The sequence below is a fragment of the Vulpes lagopus genome, chromosome 2 (genome assembly GCF_018345385.1).
Source record: "Vulpes lagopus strain Blue_001 chromosome 2, ASM1834538v1, whole genome shotgun sequence".
NCBI lineage: Eukaryota > Metazoa > Chordata > Mammalia > Carnivora > Canidae > Vulpes > Vulpes lagopus.
In genome coordinates, this window is record NC_054825.1 from 157,655,327 (window position 1) to 157,676,775 (window position 21,449).

General features: G+C 43.5%; 1 protein-coding gene across 1 annotated transcript; it reads right to left on the bottom strand.

Moving 5' to 3' along the window:
- Positions 1–1,441: 1,441 nt before the first annotated feature.
- LOC121484150 (zinc finger protein 708-like) lies at positions 1,442–20,587 on the bottom strand. The gene is given in 7 exon segments (XM_041742977.1): positions 1,442–1,915; positions 1,918–2,415; positions 2,418–2,453; positions 2,456–3,943; positions 12,889–12,984; positions 13,876–14,002; positions 20,455–20,587. Coding segments are annotated over 6 exon segments (2,523 nt in total). The 5' UTR covers positions 13,910–14,002; positions 20,455–20,587; the 3' UTR covers positions 1,442–1,544.
- Between the last annotated feature and the right edge of the window lie 862 nt (positions 20,588–21,449).

Below are 21,449 nucleotides of genomic sequence, written 5' to 3' on the forward strand. Positions count from 1 at the left end.
AGTCACACAGAGAGAGAGGGAGAGAGGCACAGACATAGGCAGAGGGAGAAGCAGGCTTCATGCACCGGAAGCCCGACGTGGGATTCGATCCCGGGTCTCCAGGATCGCGCCCTGGGCCAAAGGCAGGCGCCAAACCGCTGCACCACCCAGGGATCCCACATTTTGGGATATTGATTAAGGAGTGAATTCCAGTAATGGAACTGCAACTTTTACACTTTATGGTTTCTATCCTGTATGATAGCTATGATGCTGAGTAACTCCAGAGTTCTATCTAGAGGTTTATCTGGATGTAATGACGTTGTAATGACTTTCCTCAGATGATAAGGCTTGAGTACTGGTTAGTGTGCTAGCCAAATCTGTGGTATTTGTAAAATCCTCTCCGCTATACATTTTCTGATCAGGAATCATGGTTTGTCATTGTTGAAAGGCCTTGCCACATTCTTTACACATATTTCATTACTCTCTGTTATGAATTACCTAATGGGGAGTAAGAGTAGAGCAGTACTTACAAATCCTCTCATAGTTGCTTCTTCTGCCACTTCTGCTATTTGTGTACTGTCGTTGGGGACCCGGTAGTTCTGAGAAGAGGAGCTGAGGAGATGCTGGCACTCTCAATGGCCGAAGAAATACCCAATGAAGGAATCAAGACTGAGAACAATGATCATAATAATTCAAAGGTGATGGGGCAGGATTGCTTTGTAGTACAGTTAAAGATGAAGAAGCGTATACCGCATGTAATAAACTAATGAAAAACTATTGTGAACAGTAAGGTTTGTCAATGCAATAGGTCACAAGATTTGATGGGCATCCAATAAAGGAAAAAGACACACCTGCACAGCTGGAAAATGGAGGAGAAAGATACAACTGATGGGTTCCAGCACCAGAGAGGTGTCTACTAGAAAGGGAACCTGTTACTTGACAACTCTGCTCCTCCAGACCAAGAAGGGGTTTCCTCTGTTCTTTCATTTTTTCCTTCCCCATTCCTTTATTGGACATAAGATAACTGTGTCTCTGCACAAGCATATGGCTTAAAAAAAAAAAAAACTAAAAAAACCCCAAAAGAACTAAATGGCCAATGGTACAGTTTGATCAACATCAAGAGGAGATAGGATGAGGGGAAAAGTGGTTCTGTGAAAATACTCTTTTCCATTAATGCTGCGATTATTCAGCTCTTATCTTTACATTCCATGAGTTACTTTGCACTCACAGTTTGACAACAACTATAAAAGAACATTGCATACCTTGTTAGATTGGATAATTTTTAAGTTTTTCATTTATCATTGTAAAATCAAGGAATACTTATATAATTTTGTTGTATACAGTTTTAGATGTAGGGCAATCTGTCTTAAAGCACGGATAAATTACTGTAAAAGAAAAGAATCTTGATCATTTTCCGTTCAAGTCAAATTTCTTGTTGCTTAAAAGAACTTAAATTTTTTTTTCGCACAATCCTAAAACTTTGAAGCTTTGCTCTAGTATGACTCCGTTGATAATGAGTAAAGGTTGAAAGGTGATTAAAGGCCTCACCACATTCTTTACATTCGTTAAGGTTTCTCTCTAGTATGAATTCTATGATGAGTAGTAAGGTGTGAGTGCTGGGTAAAGGCTCGACCACATTCTTTACATTGGTAAGGTTTCTCTCCAGTATGAATTCTGTGATGAAGAGTAAGGTTTGACTGGTGGTTAAAGGCCTTGCCACATTCTTTACATTTGTAAGGTTTCTCTCCAGTGTGAATTCTGTGATGTTGAGTAAGATATGAATGCCTATTAAAGGCCTTGCCACATTCTTTACATTTGTAAGGTTTCTCTCCAGTATGAATTCTGTGATGTTGAGTAAGGCTCCAGAGCTGTGTAAAGGCCTTGCCACATTCTTTACATTTGTAAGGTTTCTCTTCAGTATGAATTCTGTGATGTTAGTAAGGCTTGAATGCTGGTTAAAGGCTTTGCCACATTCTTTACATTTGTAAGGTTTCTCTCCAGTGTGAATTCTGTGATGTTGAGTAAGATATGAATGCCTATTAAAGGCCTTGCCACATTCCTCACATTTGTGAGGTTTCTCACCAGTATGAATTCTGTGATGTTGAGTAAGGCTTGAGTGCTGTGTAAAGGCCCTGCCACATTCTTTACATTTGTAAGGTTCTCCTGTAATATGAATTCTGTGATGTTTAGAAAGGTGTGAGCGCTGGTTAAAGGCTTTGCCACATTCTTTACATTTGTAAGGTTTCTCTCCAGTATGAATTCTGTGATGCTGAGTAAGGCTTGAGTCATGTTTAAAGGCCTTGCCACATTCTTTACATTTATAAGGTTTCTCTCCAGTATGAATTCTGGATGATGAATAAGGTGATGAGCTGGTAAAGGCCTTGCCACATTCTTTACATTTGTAAGGTTTCTCTCCAGTATGAATTCTGTGATGCTAGTAAGTGTGAGCCTGATAAAGGCCTTGCCACATTCTTACATTTGTAAGGTTTCTCTCCAGTATGAATTCTGTGATGTTGAGTAAGGCGTGAGTGCTGTGTAAAGGCCTTGCCACATTCTTCACATTTGTAAGGTTCTCCTCTAATATGAATCCTGTGATGTTTATAGAGGTGTGCAGCCTGCTTAAAGGCTTTGCCACATTCTTCACATTTGTAAGGTTTCTCTCCAGTATGAATTCTGTGATGCTGAGTAAGGCTTGAGTTATGTTTAAAGGCCTTGCCACATTCTTTACATTTATAAGGTTTCTCTGCAGTATGAATTCTGTGATGTTGAATAAGACTTGAGTGAGTCTTAAAGGCCTTGCCACATTCTTTACATTTGTAAGGTTTCTCTCCAGTATGAATTCTGCGATGAATAATAAGGTGTGAGCAATGGATAAAGGCCTTGCCACATTCTTCACATTTGTAAGGTTTCTCTCCAGTATGGATTCGCCTATGTGTATTTAGGGATGAGCAGACCTTAAACGTTTTACCACATTCTTCACATTTGTACGGTTCCTCTCCAGTACGCAGTCCGTGACGTTGAGGTAGTACTGAGTCCAAGTCAAAATCTTTGCCACATTCCTTATAAATGTCACTTTTCTCTCCACTATGGGCTGTCTTATATATACTTAGCCTTGATGCTTGACAAAACATGTTCCCAGGTTGATTACACCTGAATGGGTTTTTTCCCACATGAATTCTCTGTTGATCATCAACATTGGAGGACTGGTTAAGAGCACTCTCACATTCATTTTTAGGATTCTCTCCTGTATTCATACTATTATGTGCACTAAGGTTAGAGTTTTGATAAAAGACTTCCCCACATTTACTACACTCATGATGGTTCCCTAGAAACTGAGTCCACACACATGGACTAACATTGGAGCCCTGGTTAAATGTTTTCTCAGATTCACTGCACTGAGCAACTCTGTCTCCACTGAACAGGCTCTGGTAATTTTGTAGGATCGACTCCTTAGTGAAACACCTCTCAAATGGATCCTGTTTAGCACTTTGTTCTTCATTTTTAAATCTCTGATGTTTAGAAATATTTGACTGAATAGTCAATCCAATTCTTTTTTCACAAGGGTTCAAATAATTATTTTCAGCCTGGACTAGGTAACTTCCCAGATTTTCCAAACTGTCGTCGTTCCCTAAATATGTAAGTTTGAATATTTGATTTGAGCTTTTGTTTTCAGAAACACACTGCTTTGTGGAAGTAGCAGACTTAAAAAGGGAGGTTACTGAAAATGTTCTATATCCTTCACCATTTCGGGCAGGGAGATTCTTATTATGCGCAGATATCTCAGTATGGTTGTGGCCTTCATGATGTCTTTGATGCCCTTCACTCTCTCCATCATCGTCCCAGTCTGTCATGAAGTGTAAATTCTCAATGGCATTATTTTTTAATCTACCCATTGACACTCTTTGGAAAGAAGCTTCGATGCTTGGCTTTGACAGCAAGCTCTGGGTGTCACGAGAAGATATGGCTGAAAGATATCAAGAAAGAGAAATGTAAAATTATTCCACTTACTACTCTCAGATGAATATGCTGACAACCACTAATAGATAACCTGAAAATCAGTCAGAGAACATCAGCAAGATGGCTCGGAAGGAATCATCAGGACTTTGTTCCTCAGTGGACACATAAACTAACACAGAATGTACTGACCACATAGCCTCATAGATAGCGGTAGTACTACAGCTATAGTAGTAGTACTGTAGTACTGTCATGCTATAGTACAAATTACTTTCTTATATCACAAAAAATCAGGAAAGTCCCGTGAGTCCAAAGTTTGCAAAAGGGAGGAAATTTAAACATAAACAGAAAAGAACAAAAGAGGAAACAGCAAAAATAGGAAAATATAGGGCAGCACGTGTGACTCAGTGGTTTGGCGCTGCCTTCAGCCCAGGGTGTGGTCCTGGACTCGGTATCGAGTCCCACATCTGGCTCTCTGCATGGAATGGAGCCTGCTTCTCCCTTGGCCTCTGTCTGCCTCTCTCTCTCTCTCTCTCTCTCTCTCTCTCATGAATAAATAAAAACTTAAAAAAAAAAAGGGAAATTATCAACAACAGGAAGAGTTGGTTTTCAGGAAAGATCAATAAAATTGACAGACTTTTAACAAAATCAAGGAAGAATGAAAAAAAAGGTAAATTAAAATCAGAAGTGAAGTGACAGTAGACAGTATTAACTGATACCATAAAAACACAAATAATAAGAAGTGACAATGGATAACTATATGCCAAGAAAGAGATACCAAAAATGTGAATAAATTTCAAAAAGATGTAAGCTCCCTAGATTTCAGGATTCCAATAAATATTTCCTGAAGAAATATTTAAAAAGTCACAATTGATCTACAACTACTAAGTAGATGGAAAAAGTAATTTAAAACTTCCCAACAAAGAAAAGTCTTATTCCAAATGAATTCACTGGATAATTCAGAGATTTATTTAAAAGTACTTCTTTTTTTTCTTTAAATATTTTGTTCCTTTATTCATGAGAGACACACGCAGAGAGAGGCAGAAACACAGGCTGAGGGAGAAGCAGGCTCCATGCACAAAGCCTGATGTGGGACTCGATCCAGAGACTCTGGTTCACGCCCTGAGCCAAAGGCAGACACGCAACCGCAGAGCCACCCAGGAGCCCCATGGAAAAGTATTTCAAATCTCTTCCAACATTTTCAGGGAGGGAAGAGAAGGGAAATTCTCAAAATAGTCTCTGTGACTCCAGTGTTACCAGGTTGTCAAAGGCAAAGGAAGACTGTACAAGTAAAGAAGATTACAAACTACTACCTGTGAGGCACAGTTATACAAAGTCCACAATAAAAAAAGCAAACTAGCACACTGAATCAAAAGCACGTTTTACAACACAATTAAAGGCAATTCTTCCTGGAATTCAAGGGTGTTTTGACATATGGAAAACTATAAGTTAAAGGCTCCACATTAACAGAATGAAGATCAAAAATGGCAATCATATTGCTGCAGAACAAGAATATGAGCATACTGGACAATGTTTCATTATTAAAAACACTCAATAAAGTAGGAATAGAAGCAAACCACCTCAACTTAATAAAGGCCATATAGCTATGAAAACCTGAAATCTAATATATTCAATAGTAAAAAAAAAAGTGTAAGCTTCTTCTGTATGATCATAACAAAGGGATTTCACTTCTATTCAACACAGTACTGGATATTCTAGTCTGAATGGGAAAAAAAAAACCATAAATGAATCCAAATGGGAAAAGAAAATGCAAGTTTATCTCTTTACGGATGACATCCTTAAAAAACCCTAAAGAATCCTTATTTTTTTGTTGTTTTGTTGGTTATCACTGGTATTGTTTATTTCTAGTAATTTTTTCTATGACACACTCCATTTTCAATTTTTTTAATACTATAAATGCCTGAATTAAGTTGCAGTTTCAACTTTTTTCTTTTTTTTATTATATTCATTTCTTTATTATAGTAGGTTCCATACCTAACATGAAGCCTAACTGGCTAACTGGGTCCTGAACCCAAGACCCTGAGATGGAGACCTAAGCTGAGATTAAGAGTCAGATGTGCAACCGACTGAGCCACCTAGACACCCCCAACTTTTCTTCTAAAGGTTACAAGACAAGGAACGAGAAAAAGAAGAAACTTAGCTGTGATCAAGTAGAGAAAGGAACTAACAAAGAAAATCAGAGATAGAGACCATAATAAACAGTAACATAACATTGACATCAATGCCCAGATTTTCCAAAAAATAATCAAAATTTTCACTACATTAACTAAGAAAAAAGGAGAGAAGCCTCAAAAATTAAAACAAGAAATGGGACAGAAAACACAACAGATAACTACAGAAATACATAGTGTGATAACAGATTGCCATGAACAATTATATACGAACAAATCAGGTAACTTAGAAAAATCCCAGATAATTCCCCTATGATATATAAAACTACCAAGATTGAAATATAAATCTTAAACCCAACAAGTAGATCTTCACAGACCAGTAACAAGAATGAAAGTTGAATGTAGAATAAAAAAATTCCAGCACAGAAAAGCCCAGGACCACATACCTTCGCTGGTCAGTTCTACCGAACATTAAAATGATAATAATAATTAATGACAATCTTCATCAAAATCTTACAAATAGTGGAATGGACAGAACATATTCAACATCATCCTATGAGGCCCAGCATTACCCTGGTACCAAAGCAGGATAAACATCGTACAAGAACAAAATACTCTAGTTTGTTTGATATACGTGTTGCTACTCTGGCTTTCTTTTGACATCCATTTGCAACTTAAATGTTTTTCCATGCAAGTGTAGCCAGTACCTAGCACCATAGAACCAGATTCCAATACCACTGACCATATCCCCTCTGCTATATCCTTTAGCCTCATGATTTATCTATTCTATAACTGAAAGCCTATACCTTCCATTCCCCTTTACCCAGTTGGCCCATCATCCCTCTCCATTCCACTCCAGAAAGCAGCAGTTCTGTTTCGTTTTTGGAGTGGGTCTGTTTCTGCCTTTTTTGCGGTTTCTTGCCATTGATGACAATGAAATAGACCTAGGAAGTATTGTGCTGGACACTGTAAATAGACCTAGAAAGTACTGTGCTGATAAGTCAGGCAAATAAAAGCAAATAACACATGATTTCACTTATAAGTGCAGACTAAAAAACAAGTGAATAAATAAATAAAAAGGAGAAACAGACGCATAAATATCAATTTCATGTTTTTATTTTTTAAGATTATGTTTATTTATTCATGAGAGACACACAGAGAGAGGCAGAGAGAAAGGCTGAGGGAGAAGCAGGCTCCCTGCTGGGGATCGATCCCAGAACCTGGGATCACAACCTGAGCCGAAGGCAGAGGCTCAGTGACTGAGCCACCCAGGTGCCCATCAACTTCATTTTTAAATAAACCCATGGATAATCCCAAGAAGTATAAAAATTCCATGTTCCACATATTCTATAGTGGAACAAGGTTGCCTATAACAATTTTCCAATGCTAGCAGAAGACAGAGGACTCTCAGATTCAAGTCCAAGGATCTTAGGGTTCATGACACATGAAACAGAACAAATTTCTTGATCACGCTAATTTCACTTGCCAGCTCCAAATCCCCATTTCACACATGTAGATGCTGCATATGCAGTGGGTTTGTGTCACATCGATGAGACCCTGAGCACAGGGAACCCCAATATCTTGAAGGAGCAGAGAGCATATCTTCCTGAACCTTTGCCATAGAAGACGATATCCGTGTTCCTCTACAGTTAACAAATCTGTCCTCCACCTAAGGGTAAGATATTATCACTATATTTCAAAGCATTTTAATATTCGCGCATCAGCGGAAAGCCAATTAAGGATAAACACTTTCAGTGCCTCTACCCTTAACATACAGAGTAACTTAAACCCACAGAATCGTTTCCCAACAACATCCACCATCAGTCTGACCCCAGCATGTCTCCTGACTAATTTTCCCAGATATGCACCACCTCATCAAACACTCATTAGCCTGACACAGGATCTGGGATAAAATCTATTCAATGTGGGTTGCCTGCGTGGCTCAGTCAGTTCAGTGTCTGACTCTTGATTTTGGCTCATGTCATGATCTCAGGGGTTGTGGGTTCAGGTTCCTCAACAGACTCTGGACTCGGTGCTCAGCATGAAGTCTACTTGAGATTCTCTCCCTCTCCCTCCCACCCCATCCACATACACCCTCTCTGTAAAATAAATAAAGTCTTTAAAACTTGAAAAAGCAGTTTACATCAGGAAATATTTTTCAAGGCCATCACTGGCAGGATACAACGCAGAAGAATCGGGTGACTTATAACATTCACTTCTGCACTGTTCCTGTGGGGCTTGCATTCAACCACGTAAACAAATCCCAGAACTCATGAAGGTCTACCTTAAACTTCTGTAGTGAACTTGCAAGGGACATGTGTGAAGAAACACCTAAACTGTGCAGAAGCATATTAATTTACATGTAGTTGATGACAGATCTTGTACTTCTAACCCAGGCAGAGCAGGTCCTGGAAACAGTGGAATCATGCGTCATTACAAGAAAATGGCTGAGAATTGGGAAACACATAGGATTTAGGGCAGAGATGTTCACCACCCATCAACAAGAAATATCATAAAGAACAACATAAGGGCACTTGGGTGGCTCAGTCGGTTAAGCCTTAGCTGAGGTCGTGATCCCAGTGTTTTGGGACTGAGCCCCATGTCAGACTCCCTGCTTGGTGGAGAGCCGGCTTCTAACTGTCCCTCTGCTGCTCCTCTTGCTTGTGCTCTCTGTCAAATAAATATATTAAATCTTAAAAAAAAAAAAAAAAAAAGAACAGGGCAGCCCGGGTAGCTCAGCGGTTTAGCGCTGCCTACAGCGAGGGCTGGATCCTGGAGACACGGGATCAAGTCGCATGTCGGGCTGCCCTGCATGGAGCCTGCTTCTCACTCCGCCTGGTCTCTGCCTCTCTCTCTCCCTCTGTGTGTGTCTGTCATGAATAAATAAATAAAATATTTAAAAAATAAAAACATTAAATTAGGGGATCCCTGGGTGGCGCAGTGGTTTGGCGCCTGCCTTTGTCCCAGGGCGCGATCCCGGAGACCCGCGATCGAGTCTCACATCAGGCTCCCGGTGCATGGAGCCTCCTTCTCCCTCTGCCTGTGTCTCTGCCCCTCTCTCTCTCTCTCTCTCTGTGACTATCATAAATAAATAAAAATTAAAAAAAAAGAAGTCTGATTTAAAAAAACATTAAATTAAAAGAAAAAGGAACAATATAGACATGACGAGACCACGTAAATGAAACAGGTGATCACAAGGACAAACGTTCTTTGGGTGGCTCTGAAATGAGGTGAAGATTGGGAGGAAATGTTGATCTTATTATGAACACAGCTGACCTACTGCTTGTGCCTGGAGTGGATGAAAATCATGGAATTGCTGGTCCAGATCACAAGCTCACAACATGGTATCAAGGAATAACAACAATGGTCCATAAAGCAAATGTATCATTTTGATAAGATATCACAACCCTTTTTTTTTTTTACGATTTTATTTTTTTATTCATGAGAGACACAGAGAGAGAGAGAGAGAGGCAGAGACACAGGCAGAGGGAGAAGCAGGATCCAGCTGGGAGCCCAAGGAGGGACTCGATCCAGGGTCCCCAGGTTCAAACCCAGGCTGCAGACGGCGCTAAACCGCTGCGCCACCGGGGCTGCCCGAAATGACTAATGAAAGCAAATGAAAAGAAACCATAATATAACACTTTCAGAATATACTTCAATTTGTTATCCTTGTTGAGAAAACAAGAAAAAATTGAAAACCTCAGTCACTACACAGAGAACAATGACACTTAATACATCTCTGATTGATATAATATAGATCATTATGATGCTTTTAGAAAAACAAAGGATTCTATCTCTGTGGTCTTAGTATATGAGAAAATTTCTAAAATGATAAAAACTACCAACCATAAAGTTTGATATGACAAATTGGATTACATTAAGAACTTCTCTGCATCACAAGCTCAAGAGACAGAAATAGAGTGAGAGAAGGAATAAAGGACCCATTCTCATAATATATATATGGATCTATAAAGCCTGAAGAAAAAAAATACCAAAACAGAAAAAATAGGCACAATAACCCAGCAGACACTTTGAAAAAGAGATTGTCAAGAGATGAAGAAGAGCCACATCAAAGAGACTAAGAGAGTTTGTGACACTTGCCCACAACAGCAGCTCACCCTCCCTGACACTCGAAGGCCACCCTGTGGAAAAACTCGTACCTCTCCTCAGGAGAGAAAGAAATGAGTGACCTGTAGGTTCAGCGATCTGGCTTCTTGGCTGCTGCCTGAGGGACTTGTTTCTGTCACGCATGACATGGAGGCAGAGGGAGCCACAGCACCCTCTGGATGCATTGTGGTGGCTGCTCACACAGAGGGTGAGTGTTCAAACAAGAAAGAGACTACAGAGGTGAAGCAGAGGAAGGAATCATGTTAGGCATCGGACTCTTAATGTCGGTTCAGATCATGGTCATGATCCTTCAGATGGTCTCTGAACTCTGTACTGGAAACTGTCATCCTTGGGGCACCTGGATGGCTCAGTCGGTTCTGCGTCTGCTTTCAGCTCACATCCTGATCCCAGGGGCCTGGGATTGAGCCCAGGTCAGGCTCCCTGCTCAGGGCGCACTCTACTTCTCCCTCTCCCTCTGGTCCTCCCCTGTGCTATGCTCTCATTTGCTTTCTGTCTCTCTCAAAAGAATAGATTAAAAATCTTATGGAAAAATTAAAAGAAAAAGAAAATGGTCATGGTGTAACTAAATACACAAGTAAAACCAAAACCACAACTAACTAATGTAGTGGAAAGTCCGAGACAAAAGGAAGCACATTGTTATGGAATTACAAAGCCAGAATAAGACAAAATTTAACCCTAGAAAAGCGACATTAAAATAGATGCATTACGGATCCCTGGGTGGCGCAGTGGTTTGGCGCCTGCCTTTGGCCCAGGGTGCGATCCTGGAGACCCGGGTTCAGGTCCCACGGCGGGCTCCCGGTGCATGGAGCCTGCTTATCCCTCTGCCTATGTCTCTGCCTCTCTCTCTCTCTCTCTGTGACTATCATAAATAAAAATTTTAAATAAAATAAAATAGATGCATTAAAAATACGGGATCCCTGGGTGGCTCAACGTTTAGCGACTGCCTTCAGGCCAGGGCATGATCCTGGAGTCCCAGAAGTGAATGAGTCCCACATCGGGCTCCCTGCATGGAGCCTGCTTCTCCCTCTGCCTGTGTCTCTGCCTCTCTCTCCATCTCTCATGAATAAATAAATAAATAAATCTTTCAAAAAAAAAAAAAAAACCAAAAGATGCATTTTTCTCAAGGAAACTTTCTATAAAACTAATTTTAAACTCTATGTATCATAAAAAACAAGCATGAATTATTGGCTGGTTTTCACTGACCACAGTATAAAAAAGAATATTCATTAAAATCAATCATTAAAAGCTGTAAGTGAAAATCATACGAACAACCACTTAAAAAGGCATTATACAAATGTATTATTTTAGTAATATATCCCTCCTTGAACAGAGAATTTAAGGCTACAACCCACTCCTTAGAACCAAGGAAATAAACAACATCTTCATTTCCTAAATAAACACCAAGAAAGTTGCAAAATATGCTAAAGGCCACTATACATAAAATACATATTTGGGATTAAATTCAGATATATTCCAAGGAAAGTAGAAGAAAAACCCAATGACTAATTGTCACTGAAGTAAAATTACATTTATGAACAAAAGCTTTCTTTAAAATACAGGAATTATACGAATTATACCTCACTGCTTTTTTTTTTTTTTTAAGACTTTATCCATGTATTTGAGAGAGAAGGAGAGAGAGAGAGAGAGCACAGCAGGGGAAGGGCACAGGAAGAAGCAGACTCCCCACTGAGCAGGGAGCCCAATGGGGAGGGGCTGAGCCCCAGGACTCCAGGATCATGACCTGGGACCAACTGACTGGCCACCCAGACATCCCTCTACCTCACATGCCCATGTCATATCAGAACTTTTGATCTAATAAATAACAGATGAATCTCATATATAACTAAGAAAGTGAAAACACACTTGACAAAATAAAAAGAAATTTCTGTCATACAAGACAAATTCATCCAATGATGCAAGTATTAAGAAAGAAGGTAAAAATTGAGAATTTATTATAGCCTTCAAGTTCTAAGGTCTAAATGTTCTAGCTCCCCCATGGCATTAATTTAGGTAGGAATTCTAGGATACAAACAGATACGTTATATTATTTCACCACTGAGGAATGGAACACACTGTTATATCCTAATTTCAGTTCATACAAAGAAAAAATTAACTTTCAAAGTGAAATAAAGGATTAGATTTTCTTATTTTAGGGAGGTGCTTTGTTATCTGATGAAATTACTGAGTGTCAATTTTGTACAATCAAGATTAAAGCCTCCATAACATTGGAATGCATAAGCCAGAAAACGTGGTATCTGTCTCCAGTGTTCCCAGGATTTCTGCACCAAACCCCAGTATGCCCACCACTACCCCGACAGGCTTCTCACTGTGCAAAACAGAACTTACAAAGGGCTAAGTCTATGGATCCTGAGAAACAGGGAGACTTCCCCAGGACCCTGACAGCAATGGAGAACCTCTCAGATGATGGAGACCCTCCACTCCCAGGGGAGTCTCCTGGCCCTCCCTGTGGAAGTGATGGACCATCAGTGGAGCTGAAGGAGAATCCTTAGAGAAGCTAAGAGCTTGATAATGGTGGATAGCACATGTCCCTCTGTGACAGGGAGAAAAATATAAACTAGGTTTCTCAAGAGTGTATCCATTCAAGGAGAACTACTCCCACCACAATTTAAGGTCTCTCTTCCCCCTTCACATGTGGACCGCACCTCTGTCATCTGCCTCATCCATTTCCACTTACCTGGATGGATGGTTACTCTCTTCTTTCTCTTCACACTCCAAGGCTCCTTCTTTTGCTCCAAAAAGGAGACCAGGTCTGGCTTTGACACAATGAGGCCTGGTTATTAGGAAAAAGGAAAATGGGTATTGCTGGAGATGTTCAATCAAGTATCATGCTCAGTAGAGACCACAGGACAGTGTAAAATTATAGAAAATACCTTCCCAAATGCTACTGACCAACAGCCCCTTTAGAACCAGTAGGAGGGCACACCGGGTCACTCAGTGGTTTGCGCCACCTTCAGCCCAGGGTGAGATTCGGGAGACCCAGGATCCAGTCCCACATCGGGCTCCCTGCATGGAGCCTGCTTCTCCCGCTGCCTGTGTCGCTGCCTCTCTCTCTCTGTGTCTCTCATCAATAAATAAAATCTTTAAAAAAAAAAGAAAAAAAAGAACAAGCAGAAGGAGTTTCAAATATTCAAATCATGGCTTCTACTTCCACGGACTAGATACAATAATAATACATAAAAACTGGAGTTTAAAATTCGGCAGTACCATTTGATGCCTGTCAATGTTTAGTACTGACATTCATCAACAGAAATGATGATGCTCCTTAAGGAAGGAGAATTAGGGGGGAACCCCTGGTGGCTCAGCAGTTTAGTGCCTGCCTTCAGCCCAGGGCGTGATCCTGGAGTCCAGGGATCAAGTCCCACATAGGGCTCCCAGCATGGAGCCTGCTTCTCTCTGCCTATGTCTCTGCCTCTCTCTGTATTGTCTCTCATAAATAAATAAATAACATGTTTTTAAAAAATTTTTTTTAAAAAGGAAGCTGAAGCTAGAGCTGAAAAGGAAATATGAAGATTTTTCTCCACATCTACAAATCCCCATTTATTTCCCTTTTTGCATGGATCCGAATTCCAGTCATGCAGAGGAATCTTCTAAGAGTCAGTCTCCAAAGGAAGGAAGAAAACCCAGAGTGTGGTCTGCGAAACCTGGAAGGAGTCATCCTCACCCAAGAAGAGAAGGTTTCCATAGTTCTCTAACATCACATCCCTGTACAGTTCCCGCTGAGTGTGGTTCAGGCATCCCCACTCCTCCTGAGAGAATTCTATGGCCACATCCCTGAATGTCAGCAGTCCCTGCAATAAATACCACAGTTACCAAGTGGCCACAGGCAGAGTTCACAAGGTACCTAAGACGAAAGAGGGAGTTAAATGTCACCAGCTAGATCCCATGATCTGACCCTTACTGCTTATGGGCTTGTACCCTCTTTGTCCCATATTTTTCTTAGCCTCTTCTTTCTACCTTAATCTTTTACTTCAGGCATAGACTCCTGTGATGGAAACAGAAACTATCCAGCAAAAGAGGATAACTCCCCTGTGAAAAAGGTTGGCCCGGGCCAATTTTAGCTTAACCCCTGACTCACAATTATGCAGTTGGACCAAGGAGTGACCCATGGAATGACCAACAGTTGCTTTGAACTCATTATAATACTAAAATCTCCACTCAAGGAGAAGCACAAACCTCATTTATATAACAAAGTACATAGAGAACTGTTATCCTCAGCTTCATATGCCACCTTCTACTTAGCTCTACATAAGATGACAAGGCTCCAATTTCTAAGTATCTACCCTAACCCTAAATAAAAGGAAATCATTCCCTCTGGCTCTGGGAGTCTCTTGTTGGGAAGTTACTCTCTGTGATCTCCGTATTTGCTGCAAGTCAAGTTTCCTTTGTGTGACAACTCGACCTGGTGTAGTTTCTATCTGTGATTCCCCAAGGAGTGAACTCCTTTTAGCGAAGTTCTACTAGAACTGGTTCTGGCTAGGTCAGCTTCCTGCTTACGCACTAAGATGGTGTTTAACACAGTAATATGCCCTAATGTATTGTCCAACTTTGACATAAGAGGATGGCATATGATTCAGAAAACCATTATGAATACTGTATGTTTATCCAAGATAATTTATAAAATAAAGGTGTTGGGACACCTGGGTGGCTGGGCAGTTGAGCATCTGCCTTTGGCCCAGGGCATGATCCCAGGGTCCCGGGATCGAGTCCCACGTGGGGCTCCCTGCATGGAGCCTGCTTCTCCCTCTGCCTGTGTCTCTGCCTCTCTCTCTGTGTGTCTCTCATGAATAAATAGATAAAATCTTTAAAATAAATAAATAAATAAATAAATAAATAAATAAATAAATAAAGGTGTCAACAGAGGCATAACAAATTCCTGAGTACTGTAATTTATATCATGCGTTATAGGTTGTATCTATTTTTTTTTCCAAGATTTTATTTATTTTTTGAGAGAGAGAGAGAGAGTGCAAACAGGTTGGGAGAGGGAGAAGCAGATTCCTTGTGAAGCAGGGAACCCAATGTAGGGCTGGATCCCAAGACCCTGAGATCATGACCTGAGCTGAAGGCAGATGTTTAACGACTTCACCACACAGGCACCCATAGTTGTGTTTACTTCTTAGGTGGAAAATTTTGGTGGGTTACAAATGTACTTATCAAAGTCCAATGTGAATTAGAATTTTATTTTAAGATTAGAATTTTATTTTTAAGATTTTATTTATTCATGAGAGACGGGATAGGGTGGGGCAGAGACACAGGCAGAGGGAGAAGCAGGCTCCACGCAGGGAGCCAGATGTGGGACTTGATCCTGGGACTCCAGGATCACGCCCTGGAGAGAAGGCAGGAGCTAAACCTCTGAGCCACCCAGGGATCCCATGAATTAGAATTTTAATACAGTGCATTGCAAATCTTGTGAAAATGGAGATTCTGTTCAGGAGTACTGAAGTGGGATGGCAGTCCACATTTTAAACAAGGCATTAGTTTTGCCAAGGGATACATTTTTGAATTAGAGGTGGAACTCCAAGGCAAGAATTCTTGGGGGACTTGGAACTGAATGGGTTTTATAGTAATTGGTTCTAGGTTCTACTAGAATAGCAAGAAAGGCAACAACAAACCTTTCTAAGCATTTCATAGTTAGTAGGTGGCATCTAACAGTTTTAAATAAATTAATATAAAACAATAATAATCTAAGAGAGTAAACAAATTATTCTTCTATTTTGTTTTTGCGAATCTTTTGTCAAACATGCAGAATATCCAGCACATTGAAGGGATCAGGTTTTAACCCTGATCTATTGGTCCTAGAGTTGATCTAAAATGACACACAGGGCAATATACAGAGAGGACTCTAAAGCAGCATTCATAGCAGAGAAGAATGATGGAGACTTGAGAAGAATGATGGAAGTGAGATGAGATCCACACAAAAGTGATCTACTGTTTTACATTTCATGCACCCATCTATACATTTAGAAAGTAGTTATATACACATTAAAAGGGATAGAGCAGCAAATTGTCATGGTGACTAATTTAAGAAAAACTTTCAATGATATGAAAATCTCTTTGTAGATGATGATGCTTCTGTCTTTTTTTTTTTTTAAATTAATTAATTTATTTATTTATGATAGTCAGAGAGAGAGAGGCAGAGACAGAAGCAGGCTCCATGCACCGGGAGCCCGACGTGGGATTCGATCCCGGATCTCCAGGATTGCGCCCTGGGCCAAAGGCAGGCGCCAAACCGCTGCGCCACCCAGGGATCCCGATGCTTCTGTCTTTTATTCACAGTATCAATACATACACATTGAATGAAAGAAATAAAAGAGCTGGGCGCCTGGGTGGCTCAGTAGGTTAAGCATGTGCCTTCCACTCAGGTTGTGATCCCAGGGTCCTGGGATAGAGCTTGTGTTGGGCTCCCTGCTCAGCGGGAAGTCTGCTTCTCCCTTTTCCTCTCCCTCTGCCTGCTGCTCTATTTGTGCTGTCTGTCAGATAAATAAAATCTTTAAAAAAGAAAGAAAGAAGAAAGAAAGAAAGAAAGAAAGAAAGAAAGAAAGAAAGAAAGAAAGAAAGAAAGAAAGAAAGAAAGAAAGAGAAAGGAAGAAAGAAAGAAAAGAATTCTTATTTTTAAGTCTATTATAATGAGGGCCAGAAGCAAAGAATGTTCAGTTAGCTCAGAAGGCTGGCCTATCCTCTGCATACTTCTATAAGGATCAAATAAGAGCTGGTTGTTACATCTCACTGAATGTTAATATGGACCTGAGTAAGTGCCTGAGAAGTCTTATAAGAGTAGTTTTACAAGTTGAAAGACATACTTATGATCTTGTCCTCTCTGCACACCCCTTCCCTTGCACACTAACCAAAGAACCAGCAGCTCCATTCAGCCAAAGGGCAGCTCTTTCTGTCAATATTGAAATAGTAATTTCAATAAAATCACTAACTCGTGCCATTAAATGTCTCAAGAATTCCTTCTTGACTGTTGTGCTCAATAACCCCACAAAGGTAGTATTTCATTGAAAACTTGTGTTTCAATCATCATGTGCTCTTTTATATTTCAGGATTTTCAGACACTCCAACATGTTAATGATCTGAGTCTTGTTTTCTTTTTCTGAAAATACAAAGAAGTAAATGGAAGAGCATGTTTGCGACATGAGTGTGGAGTAAAAGAAAAACCTATGGGATGGAGGGCTGAATGACTGAGCACCTCCACTCCCAGAAGTCACTATTCTAGTACACAGAAGTGAGAGTCTTCATTGTCCAGTGGAAACTGGTGTGATGTGGGCCAGGAGCCAGAGGTCAAGAAAGAATTCTTAAGACATTTTCGGTGCAAAATCTGACTGTTGTTAAGTAGGCTCTAAGCCCAGGGTGGATCCCAGTGTAGAGGAGCTTCAATTCACCACCCCGAGATCAAGAGCTAAACTGAGATTAAGAGTCAACCTTAACCCTCTGAGCCACTAAAGCAATGCAGGTGCCCTGCAACAACCCGTGTTTAGTAAAAATGATGACAGGGCTGTGGGCATAAAGAGCTGTGGTGTGATTTGAGGCGCCACTGATTATATGCTTAGTGGGTAAGTAAGTGGGGGTAGAGATGAAGGAAGTTTGTAAAGGGATTTTCATGCTTAGGAGGACTTACAAGATACTGGAGGGCTGGCTATTGTCAAGCTAAGGTTGTTTTTTGCCTCCAGCTGCAAGTAGGAAGGAAATTTCATTCTATCTACATTTCTTTTGCTTTTGTTCTCCTCTTCAGAAAATACAAGCACATGGAACTGCAGGAGATAAAAGTTTCCAGTATTTTTTTTTTAAGATTTTATTTATTCGGGGATCCCTGGGTGGCGCAGCGGTTTGGCGCCTGCCTCTGGCCCAGGGCACGATCCTGGAGACCCGGGATCGAATCCCACGTCGGGCTCCGGGTGCATGGAGTCTGCTTCTCCCTCTGCCTGTGTCTCTGCCTCTCTCTCTCTCTCTCTCTCTATCATAAATAAGTAAGTAAATAAATAAATAAATAAATGGGGAGTAATCCAAAAGTACCTTAGATTTATTAAATTAAAAAAAAAAGATTTTATTTATTCATTCATGAGAGACAGAGAGAGAGACGCAGAGACAAGGCAGAGGGGGAAGCAGGCTCCATGCAGGGAGCCCGACGTGGGACTCGAACCCACGTCTCCAGGATCAGGCCCTGGGCGGAAGGCAGGCGCCAAACTGCCGAGCCACCCAGGGATCCCAGAAGTTTCCAGTTTAAATGTGATGGTTTCTGGGACCATCTGGTTTCTGGGTGGCTCAGTGGTTGAGCAACTCCCTTTGGCTCAGGTTGTGATCCCAGGGTCCTGGGATCGAGTTCCACATTGACTCCCCACAGGGAGCCTACTTCTCCCTCTGCCTATGTCTCTGCCTCTCTCTCTCTCTCTGTATGACTATCATAAATAAATTTTAAAAAAAAATTTTTTAAAAAATAAAAAATAAAAATAAATGTGGTGGTTTCTGCACATCGCTCAGTAAATCCACCTAAGATCCTCACAAATGATAAACGGGAAAATATGAATATGGCGGAGGAATCTGGCAGAGGGTACCAAGCCCAGTAAAAGAAGGTAACATCAGCTGTAAGGACAGAAATTGCTATCAGCGCCTAATGATGTGGGAAACAAAGGCAGAAGAAAGATTATTAAATTTCCTCACTACCTACAGCCCACTGATAAGTCCTTGAAACAGGCAGAGTGACATTCCTCTAAGGATTCAACTGCCTGGACCTGGATACTTCACCAAGGGCAAAAGGTTGCCCCCAGGATCCTGCAAGTGTCCTATAACATACAAAAATTCCTTCAGAAACTTCCTTTAAGATACCCGTTGGCGATCGTCCCCGAAGCACATGACCCATGGTTATAGATTTCAAGGGTCTCACAACTGAGGTTTTATTAGACAGTAATAAGTGAGCTTTTCCTAACAATATCTAGCCCCTCAAGGTCATAAAAACCTCGCTTCCAAGATTCCTTAAAGACTTACACTTTCCCTAATGTTCTTCCAACTTGAAACTATATAATAGGCCATTCCGGATCCCTGGGTGGCGCAGCGGTTTGGCGCCTGCCTTTGGCCCAGGGCGCGATCGTGGAGACCCGGGATCGAATCCCACATCGGGCTCCTGGTACCTGCTTCTCCCTCTGTCTATGTCTCTGCCTCTCTCTCTCTCTGTGACTATCATAAATAAATAAAGATTTAAAAAAAAAAAATAAGCCGTTCCTATATCTCTGCCTCTCTCTCTCTCTGTGACTATCATAAATAAATAAAGATTAAAAAAAAAAAAAATAGGCCATTCCTTACGACTCCAGCGCAGCTCTTTCTGCCCACAGGTCCTGAGCCCGTGCTTTAATACAACCACCTCTTGGCACCAAAAGACATCTCGAGAATTCCTTCTTGGCTCGCCGCTTCGAATCCAAACAGGATATCAGAATATAAATCGAATCTTAAGAGTATAGCTGATTTATAGAAACTCTGATCGCATAGGTTCCAGGTCCTGGAACATCTAATATCTTTTAAATAGAGTATCTTCTTGTCGTTCTGAAGAGTCTAGTCCTTTCTTTCCAGAACATTCGGAGTTGTTCTGGGCCTCAGGGTCCTCCTGTGTCCCTGTGCGTTCTTAATCCTGGCCTACCGAGAGCTGATAAAGCCACCAGATGCGGCCTGGACAGGAAATGGTTTCCTTCACTGAGAACCCAGGCCCAGGCCCCATCAGCAACAGGAATCTTAAGTCAACACCTTCCTCTCTAGACTGTCACTCCGGGAATCTTTCTAATACCCGCGGGGCTTTAATTCAAAGTGTCAACAACTGGGGCACCTGGGTGGCCCTGCTCGTTAGGCGGCTCCCCTCGGCCAGGGTCCTGGGCTCGGGCCCCGGGATGGACACCAGCCGCGCGGAGGGGGCTTGGCGCTCTCCCCCTCCCCCCAAATAAATAAAATCTCTACGAACAAACAGGCCGGCCGAGTGGGGGCGGGGCCGGGGGCCAGGAGCGCTCGGGAGAAGCGGGGCCGAGAGCGGGACTGACGCGGAGGCTTGGGAGGACGCGACCGGAGCGCCGGGGGGGGGCGGCTGGGAGCCAGGCGCGGGCGGCCGGCCCTCCCCGGCTCCAGCGCCGTCTTTGTCCCTTCCAGGCGAAGCCCCGCTGGCCCCAGCCTCGGATCGGCCCAGAGCCCGGGCCACCGGCCTTCCCCCCGGCCCGCAGCGGCGAGCGGCCGCGGGCACCACCCGCCGCGCCGGCAGGGCGAGTACCTGGTGGGCACGGGGTGCGGGGCGCGCTGGGGGCCAGCAGCGTCCGGCGGCTCGTCCTGCAGGCGCATCCCTTCTCCGTGCACGTCAGGCCCGAGCAGCGCCGGACCATCCTGGAGGCCTTCGAGGAGGTGGCGCCGGCGCCGCGCTGACGCGGCCACCGGGGCTTCCGGCCGCGCGCCCCCGCGCCGCGGACCTCAGAGCGGGCGCCGCGCCGCGGGAGGGGCGCTCGCGGGTGGGAGGGGGGCCGCGCCGCGCGCTCGGCCGGCTCCGGGCCCGGACGCCCCGCTCTGCCCCGCCCTGGCCAGGTCGGGGCCAGCGAGGAATTGGGCGGTGGGGTCCCCGGGGGGCCGGCGCGCTGCGGGATGCGCGGCCCCCGGAGCCGGAGCCCCAGCGCCCCCGCGCCGCGCCCGACGAGCGTGAGCACCGGGGCTGGTGGCCCCGCCCTCGGCGGCCGGCGGGGGGCAGGAAGGCCGCGTCGGCCGGGGGGGGGGGGGGCCCGGAGCGAGGCCCAGCTCCCTGCGGCCTTCGGCGCCGGCAGGCGGGGCCCGCGGGTCGGAGGCGTTGGCCGTCCCGCCCTCACCGGCCCCGCGGCCGCTCGGAGACCCGGACTACGGGGGAGGCCCCCCGCGGAGGGCGGGGCTCGGGGCGCGCCCAGCCTGCAGGACGCGGGGGCGGAGCGGGGCCCGGGCTCCCGGCTCCCGGCTCCCCGGCTCCCCGGCTCCCGAGCTCCCGGGCCTCGGCGCCCGCGGCCCCTCCCGCCCGCCGAGTTTGTAAAAGGGACGAACGCTTCTCTGCTTTGCTCCGCAGACCTCCGCAGTCCTCCGTCTACGCCCCCAGCCTTGCTCCGCAGTCCTCCGTCCACGCCCCCAGCCTTGCTCCGCAGTCCTCCGTCCACGCCCCCAGCCTTGCTCCGCAGTCCTCCGTCTACGCCCCCAGCCTTGCTACGCCCCCAGCCCAAGTCTCGTCCCCGCGGTCCCGAGCCCAGGGCATTGGAG